The following is a 27682-nucleotide window of genomic DNA, read 5'->3' as shown; positions in this document are numbered from 1 at the left end:
GGTGGGGTGGTGGAGGAGGAGGAGTGGGGGGGGGGGGGTGGTGGAGGAGGAGGAGTGGTGGGGGGGTGGGGTGGAGGAGGAGGAGGGTGGGGGGGGGTGGGTGGTGGAGGAGGGAGTGGGGGGTGGGGTGGTGGAGGAGGAGGAGTGGGGGGGGGGGGGGGGTGGTGGGGGAGGAGGTGGGGGGGGGGGGTGGGTGGTGGAGGAGAGAGTGGGGGGGGGGGGGTGGTGGAGGAGGAGGAGTGGGGGGGGGGGGTGGGGTGGGTGGGAGGAGGAGGAGTGGGGGGGGGGGGGGTGGGGTGGTGGAGGAGGAGGAGTGGGGGGGGGGGGGTGGGGTGGTGGAGGAGGGAGAGTGGGGGGGGGTGGGGGGGGGGTGGTGGAGGAGGAGAGTGGGGGGGGGTGGGGTGGTGGAGGAGGAGGAGTGGGGGGGGGGGGTGGGGTGGTGGAGGAGGAGGAGTGGGGGGGGGGGGGTGGGTAGTGGAGGAGGAGGAGGAGTGGGGGGGGGAACGGGACGTGGTGCGAGTTAGGACACGGGGCAGCCGAGTTTTGGAATGAGCCGAAGGTTACGGAGGGTGGAAGCTGGGAGGCCAGGAGATCGTTGGATTCATTGAGTGTAGAGGTAACAAAGGCACCGATGAAGCTACTGTTGAATAAGGCCTACCGTTAGCTAGGAATTTACAAGTTTGGGAATGATGACCTGGTGGTAGTTTAAAATATTCCATTTCCCTCTGCCCCCGACAGTTACCGGAAACTTGCACTGCGATGGCACCCCGACAAGAACCCCGATAACAAGGAATTTGCGGAAAAGAAGTTTAAGGAGATCGCGGAAGCGTATGAAATACTGTCAGACAGTAAGTCCGCATCCCATCTTATTTTCAGTCAGTTTGCCGTGCGGATTTACATCCTGTGGGCTGTTCAGTTTCAAAGGGGAGACACTTGGCCATTTCCTTGTGTCTCTCACTTGTCCCCGTGTTACCATACCCTTGAACTGTTAAATCAATGGGTTGGTAAGAAATTGGGCCTATTCTATTTCTTCCATGACAGTCCCTCGTATCGAGGATGACTTGCTTCCACATCAAAAAGGGTCGAGTTCACAGGTGTTTCAATGAAGGACCTAATATTCCAGGTCCTGAACTACATCCTGAAGGGTGGAAGATGCCTGTGCGTGGATTTTTTTAACGTGGGGTGACCGTTGCACACCAGCCACCACACGGGCTTGACAGAGCTAGGTCTTGGTCCAGTGGCAAGGGTGAACCAGGACGACTGGAGACCTGCTGCACGGACCTAGTGCGCTACACATATTGCAGTGTGGGCTGGCCCGTGCTGCCCCCGGGCCCTCGCCTCTCCCGGGCCCCGAACTCTCGCCTCTCCCGGGCCCCGAACTCTCGCCTCTCCCGGGCCCCGAACTCTCGCCTCTCCGGGGCCCCGAACTCTCGCCTCTCCCGGGCCCAGAACTCTCGCCTCTCCCGGGCCCCGAACTCTCGCCTCTCCCGGGCCCCGAACTCTCGCCTCTCCCGGGCCCCGAACTCTCGCCTCTCCCGGGCCCCGAACTCTCGCCTCTCCCGGGCCCCGAACTCTCGCCTCTCCCGGGCCCCGAACTCTCGCCTCTCCCGGGCCCCGAACTCTCGCCTCTCCCGGGCCCCGAACTCTCGCCTCTCCCGGGCCCCGAACTCTCGCCTCTCCCGGGCCCCGAACTCTCGCCTCTCCCGGGCCCCGAACTCTCGCCTCTCCCGGGCCCTGAACTCTCGCCTCTCCCGGGCCCCCGAAATCTCGCCTCTCCCGGGCCCCGAACTCTCGCCTCTCCCGGGCCCCGAACTCTCGCCTCTCCCGGGCCCCGAACTCTCGCCTCTCCCAGGCCCCGAACTCTCGCCTCTCCCGGGCCCCGAACTCTCGCCTCTCCCGGGCCCCGAACTCTCGCCTCTCCCGGGCCCCGAACTCTCGCCTCTCCCGGGCCCCGAACTCTCGCCTCTCCCGGGCCCCGAACTCTCGCCTCTCCCGGGCCCCGATCACGTCGCTCTGCAGTCCCTCGCTGCTCCTTCGCCCCGACCTCGCTGCTCCTGCTGTACTTGCCTGCGCTCTATACAAAATGCTGTTCTTAATGATATTTGAACAAATGTAAATGTTCATTTTGTGCCACCAAAAGTGTAACGGCAAGTTAACAGCGTCCACTCTCTCTGACCGTTTTGAAAGTGACAGGATGCGTACGCATTGGCGAACGTGGAAATCCTGAAGTTGCAGACGATCATTTACTGCTCTGACACTGGCTGCGCTGTGACCATCTCTCCCCTCCCCCCCCCCGCCCCCCATAGCCAGCAATTGGAGAAACGGTTGAAAACTTGAGCTTTTCTGCGGCAATATCGCTGTTAAATACCCCATTAAATATTAGGCCTTTTTGGATTAAGTGTAACTGGGATTTTAAACAGTGAATTAGAACATAAGAAATAGGAGCAGGTGTAGGCCATATGGCCCCTCGAGCCTGCTCCGCCATTTAATATGATCATGGCTGATCCGATCATGGACTCAGCTCCACTTCCCTGCCCGCTCTCCATAACCCCTTATTCCCTTATCGGTTAAGAAACTGTCTATCTCTGTCTTAAATTTATTTAATGTCCCGGCTTCCACAGCTCTCTGAGGCAGCGAATTCCACAGATTTACAACCCTCTGAGAGAAGAAATTCCTCCTCATCTCGGTTTTAAATAGGTGCAGGAGTAGGCCATTCGGCCCCTCGAGCCTGCTCCGCCATTCAGTAAGATCATGGCTGATCTGATCATGGACTCGGCTCCACTTCCCCGCCCACTCCCCAGATCCTTTGACTCCCTTATCTTTCAAAAATCTGTCTATCTCCACCTTTGAAAGACACTCAACGACCTAGCCTCCACAGCTCTCTGGGGTATAGAATTCCACAAATTTACAACCCTCTGGCTGATCTGATCTTGGCTTCAACTCCACTTCCCTGCCTATTCTCCATAACCCTTGACTCCCTTATCATTCAAAAACTAGTATTGACTGGTAACCAAATATTAAGGCCTGAAAAACTGATAATAATTTTGTAGAATGTAAAATTTCTCCATTTTGGTCGAAATTACAATTTTTAAGAAATTAAAAAAAAATATATTGTTTCGTATTTTCTTTTAAAGTTTGTTCCTGATTCTTTTAGTTTCTATTTCATCCCCCATGTGAGAGCACCAATCTTTGTTTTTCTCTCTGAACCATTTGTTAAAAGTCTGGATAAGAGCAGTTTCTCATTTCCTGCTTTCTCCCTCTCTGAGAATTCTGCGCTGTGATTGGCTGCTTCGACAGCTTGTTGACATCACAGCAGCTCACATTAGGGATTCCCCACTGTAGAGCACTGCAGTCAGTCACTTGCACGTCGTGGAAAAGGCCAACTTATCGCCAGCGAGGTCGCGGGATCTCTGTGGGCAGCTTTGTGTGGGGCCGTCGATCGAGTGCCTTCTGACTGCAAATTCCGAGCCATTGTCGTTCAGCAAACGCGGTTAGCCATTCGGTTAAAATAGACCGCCGTGTAATTTAATGCGAGCGTGTTAAACATTCGAACCGCAGAGAATAATGTCTCGGCTTATGTTTTTATGTAGCTATGCTGCTCTCGGAGGGCAGTGTAATGAGGACTTCATCCTTTTAATTTAGTTTCATGTGTATAAAATTATGAAGGGCCGAGGCAGAGTGGATAGGAAGGACCTATTTCCTTTAGCAGAGGGAGCTGGATTAACATCAGTAGAGATACAGTCAGTGACACAGAGCACTGGGGGAGAGGGGTTACTGAGTGACAGTGTGAGGGAGCTGAATTAACATCAGTAGAGATACAGTCAGTAACACAGGGCACTGGGGGAGAGGGGTTACTGAGTGACAGTGTGAGGGAGCTGAATTAACATCAGTACAGATACAGTCAGTAACACAGGGCACTGGGGGAGAAGGGTTAGTGAGTGACAGTGTGAGGGAGCTGGATTAACATCAGTAGAGATACAGTCAGTGACACAGAGCACTGGGGGAGAGGGGTTACTGAGTGACAGTGTGAGGGAGCTGGATTAACATCAGTAGAGATACAGTCAGTAACACAGGGCACTGGGGGAGAGGGGTTACTGAGTGACAGTGTGAGGGAGCTGGATTAACATCAGTACAGATACAGTCAGTAACACAGGGCACTGGGGGAGAGGAGATACTGAGTGACAGTGTGAGGGAGCTGGATTAACATCAGTACAGATACAATCGGTGATACAGGGCACTGGGGAGAGGGGTTACTGAGTGACAGTGTGAGGGAGCTGGATTAACATCAGTAGAGATACAGTTAGTCAATAACCAGGGGGCATAGATTTAAAGTAATTGGTAGAAGATTTAGAGGGGATTTGAGGGGCAATGTCTTCACCCAGAGGGTGGTGGGGGTCTGGAACTCATTGCCTGAAAGGGTGGTAGAGGCAGAAACTCTCACCACATTTAAAAAGTACTTGGATGTGCACTTGAAGTGCCGTAACCTACAGGGCTATGGACCAAGAGCTGGAAAGTGGGATTAGGCTGGATAGGTCTTTGTTGGCCGGTGCGGACACGATGGACTGAATGACCTCCTTCAGTGCTGTAAATATCTGAACCTATGAAATTGTTTTACATCAGATTCCATTCCTAGAATCCAATAGTTACAGGGAATCAATATTTAGCATTTTTTTTCTGCTGATATTTACATTTCTATTCCTTTACATCCATTGATTTTCATGGAACATAAGAAATAGGAGCAGGAGTAGGCCATTCGGCCCCTCGAACCTGCTCCACCATTCAATAAGATCATGGCTGATCTTCTACCTCAACTCCACTTTCCCACCCAATGTCCATATCCCTCGCTTCACCTAGAATTTAAAAATCTATTGATCTCTGTTTTGAATACACTCAAAGACTGAGCCTCCACAGCCCTCTGGGGCAGAGAATTCCAAAGATTCACCACCCTCTGAGTGAAGAAGTTTCTCCTCATCTCAGTCCTAAATGGCCGACGCCTTATTCTGAGACTGTGACCCCTGGTTCTAGACTCCCCAGCCCGGGGGAAACATCCTCCCAGAATCTATGCTGTCAATCCCCCTCAGTGAAATTGCTTAATCAGAATAGACTATCGAAGGTGAGGGAACTGAGTGCAGTTCATGCTGGAGCATCCTGTTTTACTAATTGTTTATCCAGTTCCCTCCCACCACGGTGTTCATTAACCACCCCACTGTGTCACTGACTGTATCTCTAGTGATAATCTCACTCCCTCACACTGTCACTCAGTAACCCCTCTCCCCCAGCACCCTGTGTCACTGAGTGTATCTCTAGTGATGTTAATCCAGCTCCCTCACACTGTCACTCAGTAACCCCTCTCCCCCAGCACCCTGTGTTACTGACTGTATCTGTACTGATGTTAATCCAGCTCCCCCTCACTGTCACTCAGTAACCCCTCTCCCCCAGCACCCTGTGTTACTGACTGTATCTCTACTGATATTCCAGCTCCCTCACACTGTCACTCAGTAACCCCTCTCCCCCAGCGCCCTGTATCACCGATTGTATCTGAACTGATGTTAATCCAGCTCCCCCTCACTGTCACTCAGTAACCCCTCTCCACCAGTGCCCTGTGTTACTGTTAATCCAGCTCCCTCACACTGTCACTTAGTAACCCCATCCCCAGTCCTCAGTAACCCCTCTTCCCCCCAGCGCCCTGTGTTACTGACTGTATCTGTACTGATGTTAATCTAGCTCCCTCACACTGTCACTCAGTAACTCCTCTCCCCCAGTGCCCTGTGTTACTGACTGTATCTGTACTGATAATCTAGCTCCCTCACACTGTCACTCAGTAACTCCTCTCCCCCAGTGCCCTGTGTTACTGACTGTATCTGTACTGATGTTAATCTGGCTCCCTCACACTGTCACTCAGTAACTCCTCTCCCCCAGTGCCCTGTGTTACTGACTGTATCTCTACTGATAAACCAGCTCCCTCACACTGTCACTCATTAACCCCTCTTCCCCCAGCACCCTGTGTTACTGATAATCCAGCTCCCTCACACTGGGAGTAGTTGAGGCAAATTAGATGCATTTCAGATGAAGCTAGGAGGGTACATGAGAGAAAGGAATAGAGGATATGTTGACTGGGTGAGATGAAGGAGGGTGGGAGGAGGCTGATGTGGAACATAAACACCGGCACGGACCCGTTGGGCCGAACGGCCTGTTACTGCGCTGTAAAATTCTGTGTAATTTATGTAACACTTCATTTTGTGACCATTTTTTTTGTAGAAAGTAAACGGCAGGTCTACGACAAGTATGGAAACGACGGATTAATTGGAGCAGGTAAGAGAAAACTGCTTTTCCTTTGCCCCCACCTTTTCGTTGTACACAGGGGTAGCAACAATCTGGAACTCTCCCCACAAAAGGCTGTGGGCGCTGGGGGTCAGTTGGAGCTTTCTAGACTGAAAGCGCTGGATTTTGGTTGGGTAATTGAGCTGTTTAATTACAGGAGTTGATAGGGTAAAGAAGTTTCTCCTGAATTGCCGATTGGATTGATTAGTCACTCTCTGATATTGATACCCGCCTAGTTTTGGACTGCCCCACCAGTGGATACATTTTCTCCACGATGACCCTTCCATTATCTTAAAGACTCCATCAGGTCACCCCTGGGTCTTCTCTTTCGTACCCTGTTCAATCTTTCCTGATGGGTATAACCTCTCAACTCTGATACCATCTTTAGCAAATTTTCTTGTTGCGTATGCAATAACTCAATAGGCTTAGTACCGTGAACTCAATCAGGTGTGACCTGACTCGACTTTATTGGCTCTCAGTGAGGCTTTCTTTATATACAAGGGCTGCACATGTGTGTCTGTGGCCCAATGACCTCCGACGATCGCTCCCCCTAGTGGCAGGTAAACCCAAGGCATACATACATTACACTTTTCACCTTCTCCAGTACCTCCATATCCATTTTATAATATGGAGACCAGAAATGTGCACAGTAACTCCAAGTGTGGTCTAACCAAGGTTCGATACAAGTGCAACATAACTTCCCTGCTTTCCAATTCTATCCCTCTAGAAATAAACCCCAGTGTTTGGTTTGCTTTTTTTAATGGCCTTATTAACCTCAGCCACTAGTTTTAGTATTTGTGTATCTGTAATTAGTGCTCGGTTTAGAACATGAATATTTACATTAATGTGTTTTTTCCAATAGGTGGCAGAGGTCCCACCATGGACACGGGGATTCCAGGGTTCGTGTTCTCATTCCGCAGTCCTGATGAAGTATTTCGGGAGTTCTTTGGCGGGCGAGATCCTTTTGCAGAGTTGTTCGGTGAGCGTATGCTGTCTTTGTTCCGTTTGCCCTGAGTTTCACCCTCACGATTACGTGTCAAGGCCGCTGCACGATACCGTTACCCACGGCAAGATTCCCGAGAGTCCCGTCTGAGGTCCAAGGAGCTTGACCAAAACTCGGCTGCCCCATGTCCTAACTCGCACCCAGTCCCGCTCACCCATCGCCCTCTGTGCTCGCTGCCCTGTGTCCTAACTCGCACCAAGTCCCGCTCACCCATCGCCCCCTGTGCTCGCTGCCCTGTGTCCTAACTCGCACCCAGTCCCGCTCACCCATCGCCCCCTGTGCTCGCTGCCCTGTGTCCTAACTCGCACCCAGTCCCGCTCACCCATCGTCCTCTGTGCTCGCTGCCCTGTGTCCTAACTCGCACCCAGTCCCGCTCACCCATCACCCCCTGTGCTCGCTGCCCCGTGTCCTAACTCGCACCAAATCTCGCTCACCCATCACCCCCTGTGCTCGCTGCCCCATGGCCTAACTCGCACCAAGTCCCACTCACCCATCGCCCCCTGTGCTCACTGCCCCGTGCCTTAACTCGCACCCAGTCCCGCTCACCCATCACCCCCTATGCTCGCTGACCTACATTGGCTTCCGGCACCACAATGCTCCAGTTTTAGAATTCTCATCCTTGTTTTCAAATCCCTCCATGGCTTCGCCCCTCCCTATCTCTCTAATCTCCTCCAGCCCCACAACACCACCCCCCCCCCCACCCCCGAGATGTCTGCGCTCCTCTAATTCTGCCCTCTTGAGCATCCCTGATTATAATCACTCAACCATTGCGGCCGTGCCTTCTCTTGCCTAGGCCCCAAGCTTTTGGGATTCTTTGCCTCGCTACCTCTCTTTCCTTCTTCAAGACGCTCCATAAATCTACCTCTTTGACCAAGCTTTTGGTCACATGCCCTGATTTCTCCTTGTGTGGCTCAGTGTCAATTTCTTTGTCTCATAATAATCCAGTAAAACTCTTGAGATGTTTTACTACGTTAAAGGCGCTATATAAATACAAGTTGTCTTCAAATCGCTCCACGGCCTCGCCCCCTCCCTATCTGTGTAATCTCCTCCAGCCCTACAACCCTCCGAGATCTCTGTGCTCCTCTAATTCTGCCTTCTTGCACATCCCCCATTTCCCCATCGCTCCACCATTGGCGGCCGTGCCTTCAGCCGTCTCGGCCCTGAGCTCCGGAATTCCCTCCCTATAACCTCTCCATCTCTCTCCCGCTCTCGCTCCTCCTATTAAGGTGCTCCTTAAAACCTGCCTCCTGTCCTGATTTCTCCTTTTGTGGCTCGGTGTCAAACTTTGACTGATTTACGCTCCTGTGAGGCGCCAAGGGACGTTTTTAACCACTTTAAAGGCGCTATTTAAATGCAAGTTGTTGTTAACTAATGTGAATGGTGACGTTCGATATTCTGAAACTTCACTACTCCATGGCTGAAGGCGATGTCCTTTGTTGAGACGTTAAAACAAGGTCACTTCTGCCTCGTCCAGTGGGTGGGTCATCATCATCATCGGTAGTCTCTCGGAATCGAGGAAGACTTGCTTTCATTCTTAAAATCGTCCTCGGATGGCTGAACAGTCCAATACGAGAACCACAGTCCCCGTCACAGGTGGGACAGACAGTGGTTGGAGGAAAGGGTGGGTGGGACTGGTTTGCCGCACGCTCCTTCCGCTGCCTGCGCTTGTTTTCTGCATGCTCTCGGCGATGAGACTCGAGGTGCTCAGCGCCCTCCCGGATGCACTTCCTCTACTTCGGGTGGTCTTTGGCCAGTGACTCCCAGGTGTCAGTGGGGATGTTGCACTTTATCAGGGAGGCTTTGAGGGTGTCCCTGTAACGTTTCCTCTGCCCACCTTTGGCATGTTTGCCGTGAAGGAGTTCCGAGTAGAGCGCTTGCTTTGGGAGTCTGGCATGTGGACAACGTGGCCTGCCCAGCGGAGCTGATCAAGTGTGGTCAGTGCTTCGATGCTGGGGATGTTGGCCTGGTCGAGGACGCTAATGTTGGTGTGTCTGTCCTCCCAGGGGATTTGTAGGATCTTGCGGAGGCATCGTTGGTGGTATTTCTCCAGTGACTTAAGGTGCCTACTGTACATGGTCCATGTATCTGAGCCATACAGGAAGGGTGGGTATTACTACAGCCCTGTAGGCCATGAGCTTGCTGGCAGATTTGAGCTCCACAGGTACAGCACACGATCAGGAAGGCCAATGGAATCTTGGCCTTTATTGCAAAGGGGATGGAGTATAAAAGCAGGGAAGTCTTGCTACAGTTATACAGGGTATTGGTGAGGCCACACCTGGAATACTGCGTGCAGTTTTGGTTTTCATATTTACGAAAGGATATATTTGCTTTGGAGGCCGTTCAGAGAAGGTTTACTCGGTTGATTCCAGGGATGAGGGGGTTGACTTATGAGGAAAGGTTGAGGAGGTTGGGCCTCTACTCATTGGAGTTCAGAAGAATGAGAGGTGATCTTATCGAAACGTATAAGATTATGAGGAGGCTTAAGAAGGTGGATGCAGAGAGGATGTTTTCACTGATAGGGCGGTCTTTGGCCAGTGACTCCCAGGTGTCAGTAGGGATGTTACACTTTAGCAGGGAGGCTTTGAGGGTGTCCCTGTAATGTTTCCTCTGCCCACCTTTGGCATGTTTGCTTTGGGAGTCTGGCATGTGGGGGGCATAATCTTAGAATAAGGATGAGGAGGAATTTCTTCTGAGGGTTGTAAATCTGTGGAATTCACTGCCTCAGAGAGCTGTGGAAGCTGGGTCATAAGAACATAAGAAACAGGAGCAGGGGTAGGCCATCGGCCCCTCGAGCCTGCTCCACCATTTAATACGATCATGGCTGATCCGATCATGAACTCGGGTCCAATTCCCTGCCCGCCTCTCTGAACTGCCTCCAAAGCAAGTATATCCTTTCGTAAATATGGAAACCAAAACTGTACGCAGTATTCCAGGTGTGGCCTGTACAACTATAGCAAGACTTCCCTGCTTTTATACTCCATCCCCTTTGCAATAAAGGCCAAGGTATCATTGACCTTACTGATCACTTGCTGAACCTGCATACGAACCTTTTGTGTTTCATGCACAAGTACCCTCAGGTCCCGCTGTACTGCAGCACTTTGCAACCTCTCTCCATTTAAACAATAACCTGCTCTTTGATTTTTTTCTGCCTAAGTGCATAACCTCACACTTTCCAACATTATACTCCAGCTGCCAAATTTTTGCCCACTCACTTAGCCTGTCTATGTTCTTTTGCATTCCTGAGTCGTTGCTCACCCCTAAGCAGATGTAGATCAACTGCCCGCTCGCCTCATGGGGAACGTTACAGGGGAACTATTTGCTTGCGGGGAGAGTAAATACAGACATGGACTGGTTGGGTCGATTGGCCTGTTCCCGTTTTGTAACTTCTGTGTACATAATACTGATCGCAAAAGTAATTCACGGCACAAAGCACTGAGAGATGTTGAAATGATACGAGGCAGTACATCGAGTGATAGAACCTTACAGCACAGAAGGAGGCCATTTGGCCCGTCATACCTGTGCCAGCTCTTTGAAAGAACTATCGTGCTCAGTCCCACACCCCCGCTTTTTATCCGTAACACCGTAAGTTCCTTATCTTCATTCATTCATTCATAGGCAGTCCCTCGCAATCGAGGAAGACTTGCTTCCACTCTTAACATGAGTCCTTAGGTGGCTGAACAGTCCAATACAAGAGCCACAGTCTCTGTCACAGGTGGGGCAGATAGTCATTGAGGGAAAGTGTGGGTGGGCGAGGTTTATCGCACACTCTTTCCGCTGTCTGTGCTTGATTTCTGCATGCTCTCGGCGACAAAACTCGAGGTGCTCAGCACCCTCCCGGATGCACTTCCTCCACTTAGGGCGGTCTTTGGCCAGGGACTCCCAGGTGTCAGTGGACCTGTCCAACTCCCTTTCTAAATTATTTATGTTAAAGTTAGAGCTAGGACATTCAGGAGCGAAATCAGGAAGCATTCCTCATGCAAAGGATAGCGAAAAACTGGAACACTCTTCCTCCAAAAAGGCTGTGGATGTTGGAAAAAGAACGAAGGACTTGCATTTATATAGCGCCTTTCACGACCATCGGACGTCCCAAAGTGCTTTACAGCCAATGAAGTATTTTTGGAGTGCAGTCACTGTTGCAATGTATGAAACGCGGCAGCCAATTTGCGCACAGCAAGTTCCCACAAACAGCAATGTGATAATGATCAGATAACCTGTTTTTGTTATCTCGATTAAGGGATAAATATTGACCCAGGACACCGGGGATAACTCCCCTGCTCTTTTTCGAAATAGAGGCCATGGGATCTTTTTCGTCCACCTGAGAGAGCAGACGGGGCCTTGGTTTAACGTCTCATCTGAAAGACTGCACCTCCGACAGTGCGGCATTGACCTCAGTACTGCACTGTGCATGTGTGCGCAATAGGTCCGTGCAGCAGAGCCGGTCTCCAGTCATCTTGGTTAACCCTTGCCACTGGACCAAGACCTCGCTCTGTCAAACCCGTGTGGTGGCTGGTGTGCAACGGCCACCCCACGTTAAAAAAATCCACGCACAGGCATCTTCCACCCTTCAACATGTAGTTCGGGACCTGGAATATTAGGTCCTTCATTGAAACACCTGTGAACTCATCCCTTTTTGGCGTGGAAGCAAGTCATCCTCGTTTCGAGGGACTCCCTATGACTGAATGAATAACTGCACTGGGAGTGTCAGCCTAGATTTTTGTGCTCAAGTCCCTGGAGTGTGTCGAAATCTCGACTCACAATATACCACTCTGACACCTTCAGCTCCGGCAAATGTTCTTTTAATTTTTACTTGCAGCAAGGGAAGAGTCTCACTCAGTCAAAGGCTAAGTGAAGACCTCCAATACCTCACGAGGTATTTATACAGTAAAAAAACAAGTTATGGTCCCATCCTGTGTATTGGCTCTGTCTTTGCAGCCAGTGAATACAGATAGAGTTAATTACCACATCCTTGTCTTGACATGGTTTCCAAATGTCTCCTTTGTCAGGGTTATTAGTGGGCCAGTCAATCATTACTCGATTAGAGTGTGATGATGTGTTATTACCGGCCTTGCATTGTGTCAGGATTGTCCAGTTTCCTGCTCAGTTATTTGGGCCAGTGATTCCCATAGTGGTTGATTGGGTACTTATCTTTTTGCATAACATGGATGAGTTCTGTACAAGAGATAATGGCTGGTAGTTTGAGTGTCTCTTAGTGGGTAATACAGGGGAGCACAATGGGTGGTACTTAGCTCAGCAAGACAGTTTAATGTTGTCTGGTAGCTATTAATCAGTCCTCAGCAGTTCCAGTCAGGGTTAGCATTTGTTATGCAAACAGACTGTCTGCTGCAGAAGTTTCTGGAAGGACCAGGACTCCATTTTGTTTTATGTCAAAAAGGGTACGATGCAGCTTATAAAAATACATTTGCACAAGTGGGACTTGAACTCACAACCTTCTGACTCAGAGGCGAGTGTGCTGCCCACTGGGCCACGGCTGACACTGGGGTGCAAAGACTGAGATCGATAGATTAATATTGGGGAGGGGTATCAAGGGATATGGAGCGAAGGTGGGCCAATGAGTTGCAGATCGGCCGTGATCTAATCGAAAGGTAGAATAGGGCTGAAGGATCATTAATATTTCCATTAATGCAAAAGCGACTGTTTTTCTATTCGTGTTGGACTGATTTCCTTGTATGCTGTAATGAATTGATGACCGATTTAAAAAAAAAATTAACTCCCTTTTCTCCCCTGATTATTTAATCTGCAGATGAATTTGGTCCATTTTCCGAAATGGGGGGGATCGAACGATCTCGACAGGGAACTGGATCCTTATTTGCATTCTCTTTTCCCACCGGATCAGGTATGCTGGAAGCAATGTCCCCTGTAATTTTGGTGTCAGTTAGTTTAACATTACAAAAGCCAGCCTCCGATTCCCTGGGATCTTTAAAAGATATAGGGAACTTTAAAAAGAAAAAAAAAAGACTTGCATTTATATAGCGCCTGTCACGACCACCGGGCGTCCCAAAGCGCTTTAGAGCCAATGAAACACTTTTGGAGTCACTGTTGTAATGTTGGAAATGCGGCAGTCAATTTGCTCACAGCAAGCTCCCACTCACAGCAATGTGATAATGACCAGATAATCTGTTTTTGTTATGTTGATTGAGGGATAAATATTGGCCAGAACACACAAGAACATAAGAAAAAGGAAGAAATTCCTCCTCATCTCAGTTTTAAATGGGCGGCCCCTTATTCTAAGATCATGCCCTCTAGTTCTAGTCTCCCCCATTAGTGGAAACATCCTCTCTGCATCTACCTTGTCAAGCCCCTTCATAATCTTATACGTTTCGATAAGATCGCCTCTCATTCTTCTAAATTCCAATGAGTAGAGGCCCAACCTACTCAACCTTTCCTCATAAGTCAACCCCCTCATCTCCGGAATCAACCTAGTGAACCTTCTCTGAACAGCCTCCAAAGCAAGTATATCCTTTCGTAAATATGGAAACCAAAACTGCACGCAGTATTCCAGGTGTGGCCTCACCAATACCTTTCCTCCATAAGTCAAACCCCTCATCTCCGGAATCACCAGGGAGAACTCCTCCTGCTCTTCTTCGAAATAGTGCCATGGGATAATTTACGTCCCCCTGAGAGAGCAGACGGGATCTCGGTTTAACATCCCTCCTCTGACAGTGCAGTGCTCCCTCAGCACTGGAGTGTCAGCCTAGATTGGAAAGTGGTTGGTTGGAAGTGGGGGAAATTAAATGAAGGGAAGTACTGTGTACAGTTCTAGATACGGTGCCTTAGAAAGGATAATTTTAAAAATGCATTCCTGGTCTGTGGGGGTCACTGGCAAGGCCAGCAATTATTGTTCTTGAGAAGGTGGTGGTGAGCCGCCTTCTTGAACCACTGCAGTCTGTGTGGTGAAGGTGCTCCCACAGTGCTGTTAGGGAGGGAGTTCCAGGATTGTGACCCAGCAACAATGAAGGAACGGCCGATTATATTTCCCAAGTCAGGATGGCGTGTGACTTGAGGGTAACATAAGAACAGGAGTAGGCCATACGGTCCCTCGATCCTGCTCCGCCATTCAATAAGATCATGGCTGATCTGATCATGGACTCAGCTCCACTTCCCCACCCGCTCTCCATAACCCCTTATCCCCCAAGAAACTGTCTATTTCTGTCTCAAATTTATTCAATGTCCCAGCTTCCACAGCTCTCCGAGGCAGCAAATTTCACAGATTACAACCCTCTGAAAGAAGAAATTCCTCCTCAAATGGCATGTTGGCCTTCATAGCCAGAGGATTTGAGTATAGGAGCAGGGAGGTCTTGCTGCAGTTGTACAGGGCCTTGGTGAGATCACAACCTGAGTATTGTGTGCAGTTTTGGTCTCCTAATCTGAGGAAGGACATTGTTGCTATTGAGGGAGTGCAGCAAAGGTTCACCAGACTGATTCCCGGGATGGCAGGACTGACATATGAAGGAAGACTGGATCGACTAGGCTTATATTCACTGGAATTTAGAAGAATGAGAGGGGATCTCATAGAAACATATAAAATTCTGACGGGATTGGACAGGTTAGATGCAGGAAGAATGTTCCGATGTTGGGGAAGTCCAGAACCAGGGGTCACAGTAAGGATAAGGGGTAAACCATATAGGACCGAGATGAGGAGAAACTTCTTCACTCAGAGAATTGTGAGCATGTGGAATTCCCTACCACAGAAAGTTGTTGATGCCAGTTCATTGGATATATTCAAAAGGAAGTTAGATGTGGCCCTTACGGCTAAAGGGATCAGGGGGTATGGAGAGAAGGCAGGAGTGGGTTACTGAAGTTGCATGATCAGCCATGATCATATTGAGTGGTGATGCAGGCTCGAAGGGCCGAATAGCCTACTCTTGCACCTAGTTTCTATATTTCTATGTTTCTTTCACTGTTTCTTTCTCTGTTTTAAATGGGCGGCCCCTTAGTCTAAGATTATGCCCTCTAGTTCTAGTCTCCCCTATCAGTGGAAACATCCTGTCTGCATCCACCTTGTAATCTTATACGTTTCGATAAGATCACCTCTCATTCTTCTGAACTCCAATGAGTAGAGGCCCAACCTACTCAACCTTTCCTCATAAGTCAACCCCCTCATCCCCGGAATCAACCTAGTGAACCTTCTCTGAACTGCCTCCAAAGCAAGTATATCCTTTCGCAAATATGAAAACCAAAACTGCACGCAGTATTCCAGGTGTGGCCTCACCAATACTTTGTATAGCTGTAGCAAGACTTCCCTGCTTTTATACTCCATCCCCTTTGCAATAAAGGCCAAGCAAGATACCATTGGCCTTCCTGATCACTTGCTGTACCTGCATACTATCCTTTTGTGTTTCATGCACAAGTACCCTCAGGTCCCACTGTACTGCGGCACTTTGCAATCTTTCTCCATTTAAATAATAACTTGCTCTTGTATTTTTTTCTGCAAAAGTGCATAACCTCGCACTTTCCAACATTATACTCCATCTGTCGAATTTTTGCCCACTCACTTAGCCTATGTCCTTTTGCAGATTTTGTGTGTCCTCCTCACACACTCTTTTTCCTCCCATCTTTGTATCATCAGCAACCTTGGCTATGTTACACTCAGTCCCTTCTTCCAAGTCATTAATATAGATTGTAAATAGTTGGGGTCCCAGCACTGATCCCTGTGGCACCCCACTAGTTACTAGTTGCCAACCAGAGAATGAACCATTTATCCCGACTCTCTGTTTTCTGTTAGTTAGCCCTCTATCCATGCTAATATATTACCTGCAATCCTGTGAACTTTTATCTTGTGCAGTAACAATGTGGCACCTTGTCAAATGCCTTCTGGAAGCCCAAATACACCACATCCACTGGTTCCCCTTTATCCACCCTGTTCGTTACATCCTCAACGAACTCCAGCAAATTTGTCAAACATGACTTCCCCTTCATAAATCCATGCTGACTTTGCCTGACCAAATTTTGCTTTTTCAAATGTCCTGCTGCTGCTTCTTTAATAATGGACACCAACATTTTCCCAACGACAGATGTTAGGCTAACTGGTCTATAGTTTCCTGCTTTTTGTCTGCCTCCTTTTTTAAATAGGGGTGTTACATTTGCAGTTTTCCAATCTGCTGGGACATCCTCAGAATCCAGGGAATTTTGGTAAATTACAATCCAATGCATCCACAATCCCTGCCGCTACTTCTCTTAAGACCCTAGGGTGCAAGTCATCAGGTCCAGGGGATTTATCTGCCTTTAGTCCCATTATCTCACTGAGTACCACCTCCTTAGTGATTGTGATTGTGTTAAGTTCCTCCACCCCCATAGCCCCTTGACTATTCACTGTTGGAATATTGTTAGTGTCCTCTACCGTAAAGACTGATACAAAATATTTGTTCAGAGTTTCTGCCATCTCCATGTTCCCCATTACTAATTCCCTGGTCTCGTCCTCCAAGGGACCAACATTTACTTTAGCCACTCTTTTCCTTTTTATATACCTATAGAAACTCTTGCTATCTATTTTTATATTTTGTGATAGTTTACTTTCATAGTCTATCTTCCCTTTCTTAATCATTTTTTTAGTCATTATTGGCTTTTAAAAGCTTCCCAGTCTTCTGTCTTCCCACTAGTTTGGGCAATTTGTATGCCCTTGTTTTTAATTGGATACCGCCCTTTATTTCTTTAGTTAGCCTTGGATAGCTATCTTTTCTCTTGCGCCCTTTCCTCCTCACTGGAATATATTTTTCTTGAGAGTTGTGAAATATCGCCTTTAAATGTACACCACTGTTCTTCAACTGTCCTACACTTTAATCTATTTCCCCAATCCACTTTACCCAACTCTGCCCTCATACCTTCATAGTCTCCTTTATTTAAGCTTAGTACGCTGGTTAGAGATCCAACTTTCTCACCCTCTATCTGAATTTGAAATTGAATCATGCTATGATCACTCATTCCGAGGGGATCCTTTACTCAGAGATTGTTTATTAATCCTGTCTCATTACACAGGACCAGATCTAAGATAGTCTGCCCCCTGGCTGGTTCCGTTACATACTGCTCAAGGAACCCGTCCCTTATCCACTCTATTAACAACTCCTCAAGGCTCTCCTGACCAGTGGAGGTGGTGGTGTTCCCATGCGCCTGCTGCCCTTGTCCTGCTAGGGGGTAGAGGTCGCGGGTTTGGGAGGTGCTGCCGAAGAAGCCTTGGTGAGTTGCTGCAGTGCATCTTGTAGATGGTGCACACTGCAGCCAGGGGGCGCCGGTGGTGGAGGGAGTGAGTGTTGAAGTGGATGAGATGACCGGGCTGCTTTGTCCTGGACGGTTTCGAGCTGCTTGAGTGTCATTGGAACTGCACTCATCCAGGCAAGTGGAGAGCATTCCATCACATTCCTGATGACCTTAGAGGGAGTGCAACGCAGATTCGCCAGAATGTTACCAGGGCTCGAAGGGTTAGATTGAGCAGAGGTTACATAAACTGAGCTTGTATTCCCTGGAATATAGCAGGCTAAGGCGTGATTTGACTGCGATTTTTAGGATTTTGAAAGGAATTGATATGATAGATAGAGAGAAACTTTTTCTGCTGCTGGGGGAGCCTAGGACAAGAGGGATTTAATCTTAAAATCAGAGCCAGGCCATTCAGGAGAGAAATTAGCAAACACTCTTCACACAAACGGTGGTAGAAGTGAGGGACTCTCTCCCACAAAAAACAGTAGATGCTAGCACAATTAATAATTTTAAATGTGAGAGCAATAAATTTTAGCTAGACAAGGGTGTAAGAGGATAGGGAGCCAAGGCGGGTAGATGGAGTTGGGATATAGCTCAGCCATTGAATGGCGGTACAGGATCGAGGGGCTGAATGGCCGCCTCCTGTTCCCATCTTCCGTACGGTTGTTCAGCTGTCTGAGTCTTTAACTTTTATGATCTGAACTCTTACTCCCGTGGCTTCCGACCTCTAACGAATGCACTTTACCGTCGGCAGACTTCTCGTCGTTCTCCGCCAACGTCGGCGGGAGCGGAGTGGGCAGTTACCGATCGGTGTCCACCTCCACAAAGCTCGTGAACGGCAAACGCATCACCACCAGAAGGTGAGTAACTGGGAGCAGACTCGCAGGCATATTGTCACTGGCCGTCTGGGCGAGTGCCAGTTGTATTTCCACCTTCGTAACATCGCCCGTCTCCGCCCCTGCCGCCCTCCGCTCTGCCGCTGCTGAAGCCCTCATCCGCGCCTTTGTTACCTCTAGACTTGACTATTCCAACGCACCCCTGCCTCCCACATTCTACCCTACGTAAACTAGAGGTGATCCAAAACTCGGCAGCCCATGTCCTAACTCGCACCAAATCCCGCTCGCCGACCTACATTGGCTCCCGGTTAAGCAGCGCCTCGATTTCAAAATTCTCATGCTTATTTTCAAATTCTCCATGGCCTCGCCCCTCCCTATCTCTGTAATCTCCTCTAACCCCACAACCACCTCCGAGATGTCTGCGCTCCTCTAATTCTGCCCTCATGAGCATCCCGGATTATGATCACTCCACCATTGGTGACCGTGCCTTCTGTTGCCTAGGCCGCAAGCTCTGGAACTCCCTCCCTAAACCCCTCCGTCTCTCTACCTCTCTTTCCTCCTTCAAGGTGCTCCTTAAAACCTACCTCTTTGACCAAGCTTTTGGTCATCTGCGCTAATTTCTCCTCCTGCGGCTAGGTGTCAAATTTTTTATCTCATGGTACCCCTGTGAAAGCGCCTTGGGACTTTAAAGGCGCTATATAAATACAATTTGTTGTTGTCTTAACAGGAAGGCTAGACTCTGTCCCTACTCACATTCTGGTGCGGAGCGGAACGGAAGGGACATGGTGCGGTTGTAAGGGAGTGTAAAGAAAGAAAGAACTTGGAATTTCTATAGCGCCTTTCATGACCTCAGGATGTCCCAAAGTGATGTTCAGTTAATTAAGTACTTTTGAAGTGTAGTCACTGTAGGAAACGCGGCAGCCAATTTGTGCACAGCAAGCTCCCACAAACAGCAATGTGATAATGACCAGATAATTTGCTTCACTGATGTTGATTGAGGGATAAATATTGGCCCAGGACACCGGGGATAACTCCCCTGCTCTTCTTTGTAATAGTGCCGTGGGATCTTTTACATCCACCTGAGAGAGCAGAAGGGGCCTCGGTTTAACGTCTCATCCGAAAGACGGCGCCTCGTCATCATTGAACCCACGACCTTCTGAGTCAAATGAGAATGTAGAGGGAGCTTTACTCTGTATCTAACCTGTGCTGTACCTGCCCTGGGAGTGTTTGATGGGATAGTGCAGAGGGAGCTTTACTCTGTATCTAACCCGTGCTGTACCTGCCCTGGGAGTGTTTGATGGGACAGTGTAGAGGGAGCTTTACTCTGTATCTAACCCGTGCTGTACCTGCCCTGGGAGTGTTTGATGGGACAGTGTAGAGGGAGCTTTACTCTGTATCTAACCCCCTGTACCTGCCCTGGGAGTGTTTGATGGGACAGTGTAGAGGGAGCTTTACTCTGTATCTAACCCGTGCTGTACCTGCCCTGGGAGTGTTTGATGGGACAGTATAGAGGGAGCTTTACTCTGTATCTAACCCGTGCTGTACCTGCCCTGGGAGTGTTTGATGGGACAGTATAGAGGGAGCTTTACTCTGTATCTAACCCCGTGCTGTACCTGCCCTGGGAGTGTTTGATGGGACAGTATAGAGGGAGCTTTACTCTGTATCTAACCCGTGCTGTACCTGCCCTGGGAGTGTTTGATGGGACAGTGTAGAGGGAGCTTTACTCTGTATCTAACCCGTGCTGTACCTGCCCTGGGAGTGTTTGATGGGACAGTGTAGAGGGAGCTTTACTCTGTGCTGTATCTGCCAAGGCTGTGTTTTTTTTTCTTTCTCACCATAATGACTATCAAAATGTAACCGATGTATTTTTGCCCTCCCCTAGGACTGTGGAGAATGGTGAAGAGAGGGTGGAAATCGAGGAAGATGGTCAGCTGAAATCGGTGCGAGTGAACGGTAAGCGAGATAGGAGGTCCATGTGAGACTAGGCTGCACGCAGTCAGCTCAACGGCATCAGGCGGGAGTCCCGGGGAACAGCTAGAGAAGGCATGAGTGGGAACTCGATGGCAGCGAGACAGGAAGGATATAGCACACCGGCAATTAGAAATTTTGGCTCCGAGACATTCAGCACTACTTGCAAAAATCCAGAATAAATATACTGTAGAAAATAAAGAAGCACCTCCCCTTGCCCGTCCCATTCGCCACCAGCCTTGTTTATTCTCGATAGAGCCAGCTAGTGTTAGAGCAAGAACGTTGTTGGACCCTTCCCTCCATTTTGATTACGCTCGAAGGTCGAACTGGTTTGCAGAAAGCAAGAAAGCAAATGGTATGTTGGCCTTTATTACAAGAGGATTTGAGTATAAGAGTAAAGACATCTTACTGCAATTATATAGGGCCCTGGTGAGACCGCACCTGGAGTATTGTGCACAGTTTTGGTCTCCTTACCTAAGGAAGGATATACTTGCCATTGAGGGAATGCAACGAAGGTTCACCAGACTGATTCCTGGGATGGGGATAGGGGCGGCGGAGGGGGGGGGAGAGAATGTCCTGTGAGGAGAGATTGAGCAGACTAGGCCTATATTCTCTCGAGTTTAGAAGAATGAGAGATGATCTCATTGAAAAATACAACGTTCTTACAGGGCTTGACAGGGTAGATGCAGGGAGGATGTTTCCCCCGGGCTGGGGAGTCTAGAACCAGGGGTCACAGTCTCAGAATAAGGGGTCGGCCATTTAGGACTGAGATGAGGAGAAATTTCTTCATTCAGAGGGTGGTGAGTCTTTGGAATTCTCTACCCCAGAGGGCTGTGGAGGTTCAGTCTTGGAGTATGTTCAAGATAGAGATCGATAGATTTTTGGATATTAAGGGAGTCAAGGGATATGGGGATAGTGCAGGAAAGTGGAGTTAAGGTAGAAGATCAGCCATGATCTCATTGAACGGTAGAGCAGGCTCGAGGGGCTGAATGGCCTACGCCTGCTCCTAATGTTCTTATGTTCTTATGTTTTACGATTGTGATTATGGCCGGAGTTTTACCTACCCGGGTGGGTGTGGTGTGTCGCGTCCCTGCTGCTGGCTCTATCCCACTGTTGACAATGAGGCCTATTGATCCCGCCCAGAGCGTTACCCAGCCCAATGAGATGGAGCGGGTCTGGTGATGTCATTCATGACGTGTTTTAAGCTGGGATCCTTAAAGGGACCATGTCCACATTACATTTTAAGTAGATGTTGAATCTTTACTGTACAATAAGATAATAAAAGTTATATATGTGTGACAAAGAAAGATTTAAATATGATCATTAAGTAATATGACGTCATTTACAAATACGATCAAGAACATCATTAATAAAGTACATTAATTGGGAAGTTATTGGTGCTTTAGTCATCAATCTATAAATGTTTGTATCATTAAGTGATGTAGGTTATACATAACATTAAGCAGATTTTAAATGTAGTTATCAAGGGGTGGATTTACAATCTTATGTAAGTTCAGCGGAAGAGCTGTGGAATCCCTGACAAACAGTGTAAGTGGTGCTTACAATGTGTTTCTGGGTTTTCTGCAGCTCTTGCATTGAAGTTAACAATGGACAAGTGAGAGAACCTGCGCTGAAATTCACCCTAACATCTCGAACTGAAAAACTAAATTGGTTATATTCAGGGACTGAAAGCAAATTGAACCAATGGAATGAGTGATGAGAATGTATTATTACATAAGAACATAAGAAATAGGAGCAGGAGTCGGCCATTTGGCTCCTCAAGCCTGCTCTGCCATTCAATCAGATCATGGTTGATAACTCGACAATCACAGTGTACTGTGAGAAAAACCTGACCAGAAACAACACTAACATTTATTTAAGTGATGTATATCATTATTTATAGTGCAGATCAATTCACCGCAATTACTGTTGAGTTGGAAGGCAACAGCCAAGAATGGCCAGTGAAAAATGTATTTCTCTCATCATCCAGGATAGCACTTGCATCCCTTCAGTAATTTCTGAATTAACATTTACCAATAGCTTTTCATGTAGAACAGAATCACCAACAATCTGTTAGATGATCTAATCAACATGTTTTTATTTGGTTTGTTTTCCGAGCTATTCAGTAATCAGCTGGAGCAATGGCCACTGAACTCCCTCCTCAGGTTGACAGATGTGATTCCCGAGCTGTGTGAATCCCGTGGCCATGCAGGGAAATTTAAAAAGTAGTGGGGGGGAAAAGGCTCTTGTGTGCCTGTAAACTACCTCATTATGATTTCAATCAGGTCCCCTGCCTCTGCAAGTCGGGACTGCTCCACACTGATAGACGTGCCTTTGGGAAAGATGTGTGGGAACGGGAATGACAGCGGGTTCCTGACCCACTATCAAAAATAACAACTTCCCACCCGACCCGCCACCGATCGCGCCCGCTACCACCCTGGAAAATTCAGCCCTATATTTCAGATTTCAGTGTCCATCGAGTGGAGATATGGTTGGACTTGCTTGAATAGGCCATTCAGCCCCTCAAGACTGTCCTGCTATTCAATTAGATCCTGGCTGATCTGTATCTAACTCTATTAAACCGCCTTGGTTCCGTAACCCTGGATAGCCTTACCCAACAAAAATCTATCAATCTCAGTGTTAACATTTTCAATTGATGCCCCGCCCCATCCGGCCTCAACAGCCTTTTGGGGGAGAGTTCCAGATTCCCACTGCCCTTTGTGTGCAGAAGTGCTTCCTGACACCACCCCTGAACAACCTGGCTCTAATTTTAACATTATGCTCTCTTGTTCTGCACACTGCCTCCCTCACCACCGCCCCCACCCCCCCCACTCATGCCGTTTCACCAGAGGAAATAGTTGCTCTCTATCTAACCTATCAAATGGTTTAATCATCTTAAACACTTTAATTAAATCACCCCTTAATATTCTATACTGAAGGGAATATAAGGCTAGTTTAACATAAGAACATAAGAAATAGGAGCAGGAGTAGGCCAAACAGCCCCTCGAGCCTGCTCCGCCATTCAATAAGATCATGGCTGATCTGATCATGGGCTCAGCTCCACTTCCCTGCCCGATCCCCATAACCCTTTATTCCCTTATTGTTTAAGAAACTGTCTAATTCTGTCTTAAATTTATTCAAATTCCACAGCTCTCTGAGGCAGCAAATTCCACAGATTTACATCCCTGAGAGAAGAAATTCTTCCTCATCTCAGTTTTAAATGGGCGGCCCCTTATTCTAAGATCTTGCCCCCTAGTTCTAGTCTCCCCCATCAGTGGAAACATCCTCTCTGCATCCACCTTGTCAAGCCCCCTCATAATCTTATACATTTCGATAAGATCACCTCATTCTTCTGAATTCCAATGAGTAAAGGCCCAACCTACTCAATCTTTCCTCATAAGTCAACCTCCTCATCCCTGGAATCAACCTAGTGAACCTTCTCTGAACTGCCTCCAAAGCAAGTATATCCTTTCGTAATTATGGAAACCAAAACTGTACATGCAGTATTCCAGGTGTGGCCTCACCAATACCCTGTATAACTGTAACAAGACTTCCCTGCTTTTATACTCCATCCCCTTTGCAATAAAGGCCAAGATACCTTTGGCCTTCCTGATCACTTGCTGTACCTGCATACTAACCTTTTGTGTTTCATGCACAAGTACCCCCAGGTCCCGCTGTACTGCAGCACTTTGCAATCTTTCTCCATTTAAATAATAACTTGCTCTTTGATTTTTTTTTTCTGCCAAAGTGCATGACCTCACATTTTCTAACATTATACTCCATCTGCCAAATGTTTGCCCAGTCACTTAGCCTGTCTATATCCTTTTGTAGATTTTTTGTCCTCCTCACACATTGCTTTTCCTCCCATCTTTGTATCGTCAGCAAACTTGGCTACATTACACTCAGTCCCTTCTTCCAAGTCGTTAATATAGATTGTAAACCTGTCCTCATAATTTAACCCTTTTAGCCCTGGATATCATTCTGGTGAATCGACCTTCTCCCCCTCCAATATATCCTTCCTGAGGGGCTGTGTCCCGAAATGAAGGCAGTTGCTCCACATGGGGTCTGATCAGAGCTGTGTACAACTATAACATAACTCGTTTGTATTACAGCCCTGTTGAGATAAAACCAACATTCCATGAGCCTTTTTAATTATTGTTGTACCTGTCCAGAACTTTTAAAGACAGAAAGAAAGACTTGGATTTATATAGCGCCTTTCACGACCACCAGACGTCTCAAAGCGCTTTACAGCCAATGAAGTACTTTTGGAGTGTGGTCACTGTTGTAATGTGGGAAACGCGGCAGTCAATTTGCGCGCAGCAAGCTCCCACACACAGCAATGTGATAATGACTCGATAGACTGTTTTTTGTTATGTTGATTGAGGGATAAATATTGGCCCAGCACACCGGGGAGAACTCCTCTGCTCTTCTTCGAAATACTCGAGTGCAACCTTAATTAATTAGGAAGCTGGAATTTTTACGGAACCTGGGAGCTGGGGATAGAGGAGTAAAGAAAGCACTTGCATTCATGCAGCGCCTTTGATGATCTCGGGACGTCTCAAGGAGCTTTGCAGCTAATGGAGCATTTTTGGGAGTGCAGCCACTGTTGTAATGTAGGAAACGCAGCAGCCAATTTACGCACAGCAAGCTCCCACAGACAGTAACGTGATAATGACCAGATAATCTGTTTTTTAAGTGATGGATAGTTGAGGGATAAATATTGGCCCCAAGACACTGGGGAAAACTCCCCTACTCTTCTTCGAAATAGTGCCATGGGATCTGTTACATCCACCTTAGAGGGCAGACGGGGCCTCGGTTTAATGTCTCATCTGAAAGATAGGCATCTCCGACAGTGCTGCTCTATTAAAAACCCTGTTGGGTTCTTATTGAAGGAAATTTGCCATCCTTACCTGGCCTATATGTGATTCCAGTCGCACACAAACACGGTTAACTCTTAACTGCTCATTAAAGTGGCTTAGCAAGTTGTATGAAACCCCCGCAAAGAATAACCAGAATAAAAGCAGACAGATCACTTGTCTGCGACCCAGACATTGAATCAGGACACGACAAAAGGCCAGTCGACCCTGAAAAGTCCTCCTCACAAGCATCTGGGAACTGGTGCCAAAGTTGGTAGAGTTGCCCCACAGCAACACGAGCCTTACTTTGTCCTACCCACAGAATCATACCCATCAGTCAATGTTGTTGACTCCTCCATCTCCATCACTGGGTCATCATCATAGGCAGTCCCTCGGAATCGAGGAAGATTTGCTTCCACTCTTAAAATGAGACCTTAGGTGGCTGAACAGTCCAATACGAGAACCACAGTCCCTGTCACAGGTGGGACAGATAGTCGTTGAGGGTAAGGGAGGGTGGGTGGAACTGGTTTGCCGCACGCTCCTTCTGCTGCCTGGGCTTGATTTCTGCATGCTCTTGGCGACGAGACTCGAGGTGCTCAGCGCCCTCCCTCTGAGGATGCACTTCCTCCACTTAGGGCGGTCTTTGACCAGGGACTCCCAGGTGTCAATGAGGATGTTGCACTTTATCAGGGAGGCTTTGAGGGTGTCCCTGTAACGTTTCCTCTGCCCACCTTTGGCTCATTTGCTGTGAAGGAGTTCCGAGTAGAGTGCTTGCTTTGGGAGTCTCGTGTTTAGCATGCGAACTATGTGGCCTGCCCAGCGGAGCTGATCAATGTGGTCAGTGCTTCAATGCTGGGGATGGACTGTCCCACTGGCAGGACGGACTCACCAGAGGTGGTGGCACTGGCAGTGAGTGGGGAGGCAGCAGGTGTCTCGAATTTGGTTGCGAGCATAACTATAAATGAGGTGGTATCACGTAACAATAAACTGGTACAAAGCTTTAATTCTACGGCGATGGCTCCTCTGATTGACTGAAGGATCGCTTCGAATAGCTTAACAGAGACCCTCGCTAAAGGAACTCAATGAGTGTATGGTGGTGCTTCCCCACACTCATCCCAATCAGCACCTGTTAGGAATAACTTGTACCGAAATGGTGATTCCCCAATCCTGACTGTTTCAGGTATTTACCCCTCACGCATTCCCCGATTTACTTCGCCCCACCATCGGCAGCCTTACCTTCAGCTGCCGAGGCCCTGAGCTCTGGAATTACCTCCCTAGAACTCTCTGCCTCTCTCTTTGATGTTGCTCCTTAAAACCTACCTCTTTGACCAAGAACTGTCCGAATACCTCCTTATGGGGTTTAGTGTCAGATTTTGTCTGACTAACATTAGAACATAGGAAATAGGAGCAGGAAGAGTCCATATGATCCCTCGAGCCTGCTCCGTCATTCATAGAAACATAAAAGTATAGAAAATAGGTGCAGGAGTAGGCCATTCAGCCCTTCGAGCCTGTACCGCCATTCAATAAGATCATAGCTGATCATTGAACCTCAGTTCCCCTTTCCTGCTTTCTCTCCATACCCCTTGATACCTTTAGCCGTAAGGGCCATATCTAACTCCCTTTTGAATATATCTAACGAACTGGCCTCAACACTTTCTGCGGTAGAGAATTCCACAGGTTAACCACTCTCTGAGTGAAGAAGTATCTCCTCATCTCGATCCTAAATGGCTTACCCCTTATTCTTAGACTGTGACCCCTGGAACTCCCCAGCAACGGGAACATTCTTCCTACCTCTAACCTGTCCAATCCTGTCAGAATTTTATATGTTTCAATGAGATCCCCTCTCATTCTTCTAAACTCCAGTGGATACAAGCCCAGTTGATCCAGTCTCTCCTCATATGTCAGTCCTGCCATCCTGGGAATCAGTCTGGTGAACCTTCACTGCACTCCCTCAATAGCAAGAACATTCTTCATCAGATTAGGAGACCAAAACTGAACACAATATTTCAGGTGTGGCCTCACCAAGGCTCTGTACAACTGCAGTAAGACCTCTCTGCTCCTAGGGTATTAAAAGAGATGGCGGAAGTTATAGCAGATGCATTCGTTATAATCTACCAAAATTCTCTGAACTCTGGGGAGGTACCAGCGGATTGGAAAGCAACTAATGTAACGCCTCTGTTTAAAAAAAGGGGGCAGACAAAAGGCAGGTAACTATAGGCCGGTTAGTTTAACATCTGTAGTGGGGAAAATGCTTGAAGATATCATTAAGGAAGAAATAGCGGGACATCTAGATAGGAATAGTGCAATCAAACAGATGCAACATGGATTCATGAAGGGGAAATCATGTTTAACTAATTTACTGGAATTCTTTGAGGATATAACGAGCATGGTGGATAGAGGTGCACCGATGGATGTAGTGTATTTAGATTTCCAAAAGGCATTCGATAAGGTGCCACACAAAAGGTTACTGCAGAAGATAAAGGTACGCA

General features: G+C 48.1%; 1 protein-coding gene across 4 annotated transcripts in view; it reads left to right on the top strand.

Annotated features, from left to right (window-relative positions):
- The window catches only part of dnajb2 (DnaJ heat shock protein family (Hsp40) member B2), a 50701-nt gene that overhangs the window by 9779 nt on the left and 13240 nt on the right, over positions 1-27682 (top strand). For all 4 annotated transcript variants that reach the window (XM_070875206.1, XM_070875209.1, XM_070875207.1 and 1 more), the window contains 6 exons: positions 739-848; positions 6259-6312; positions 7184-7300; positions 13086-13178; positions 18288-18393; positions 20252-20322. In XM_070875206.1, coding sequence (XP_070731307.1) covers positions 739-848; positions 6259-6312; positions 7184-7300; positions 13086-13178; positions 18288-18393; positions 20252-20322 — 551 coding nt within the window. The remainder of the gene's footprint in view (positions 1-738; positions 849-6258; positions 6313-7183; positions 7301-13085; positions 13179-18287; positions 18394-20251; positions 20323-27682) is intronic.

This window comes from Pristiophorus japonicus, chromosome 3, assembly GCF_044704955.1.
Source record: "Pristiophorus japonicus isolate sPriJap1 chromosome 3, sPriJap1.hap1, whole genome shotgun sequence".
NCBI classification, from domain to species: Eukaryota; Metazoa; Chordata; class Chondrichthyes; family Pristiophoridae; genus Pristiophorus; species Pristiophorus japonicus.
This window is presented reverse-complemented; position numbering and strand designations above follow the sequence as displayed.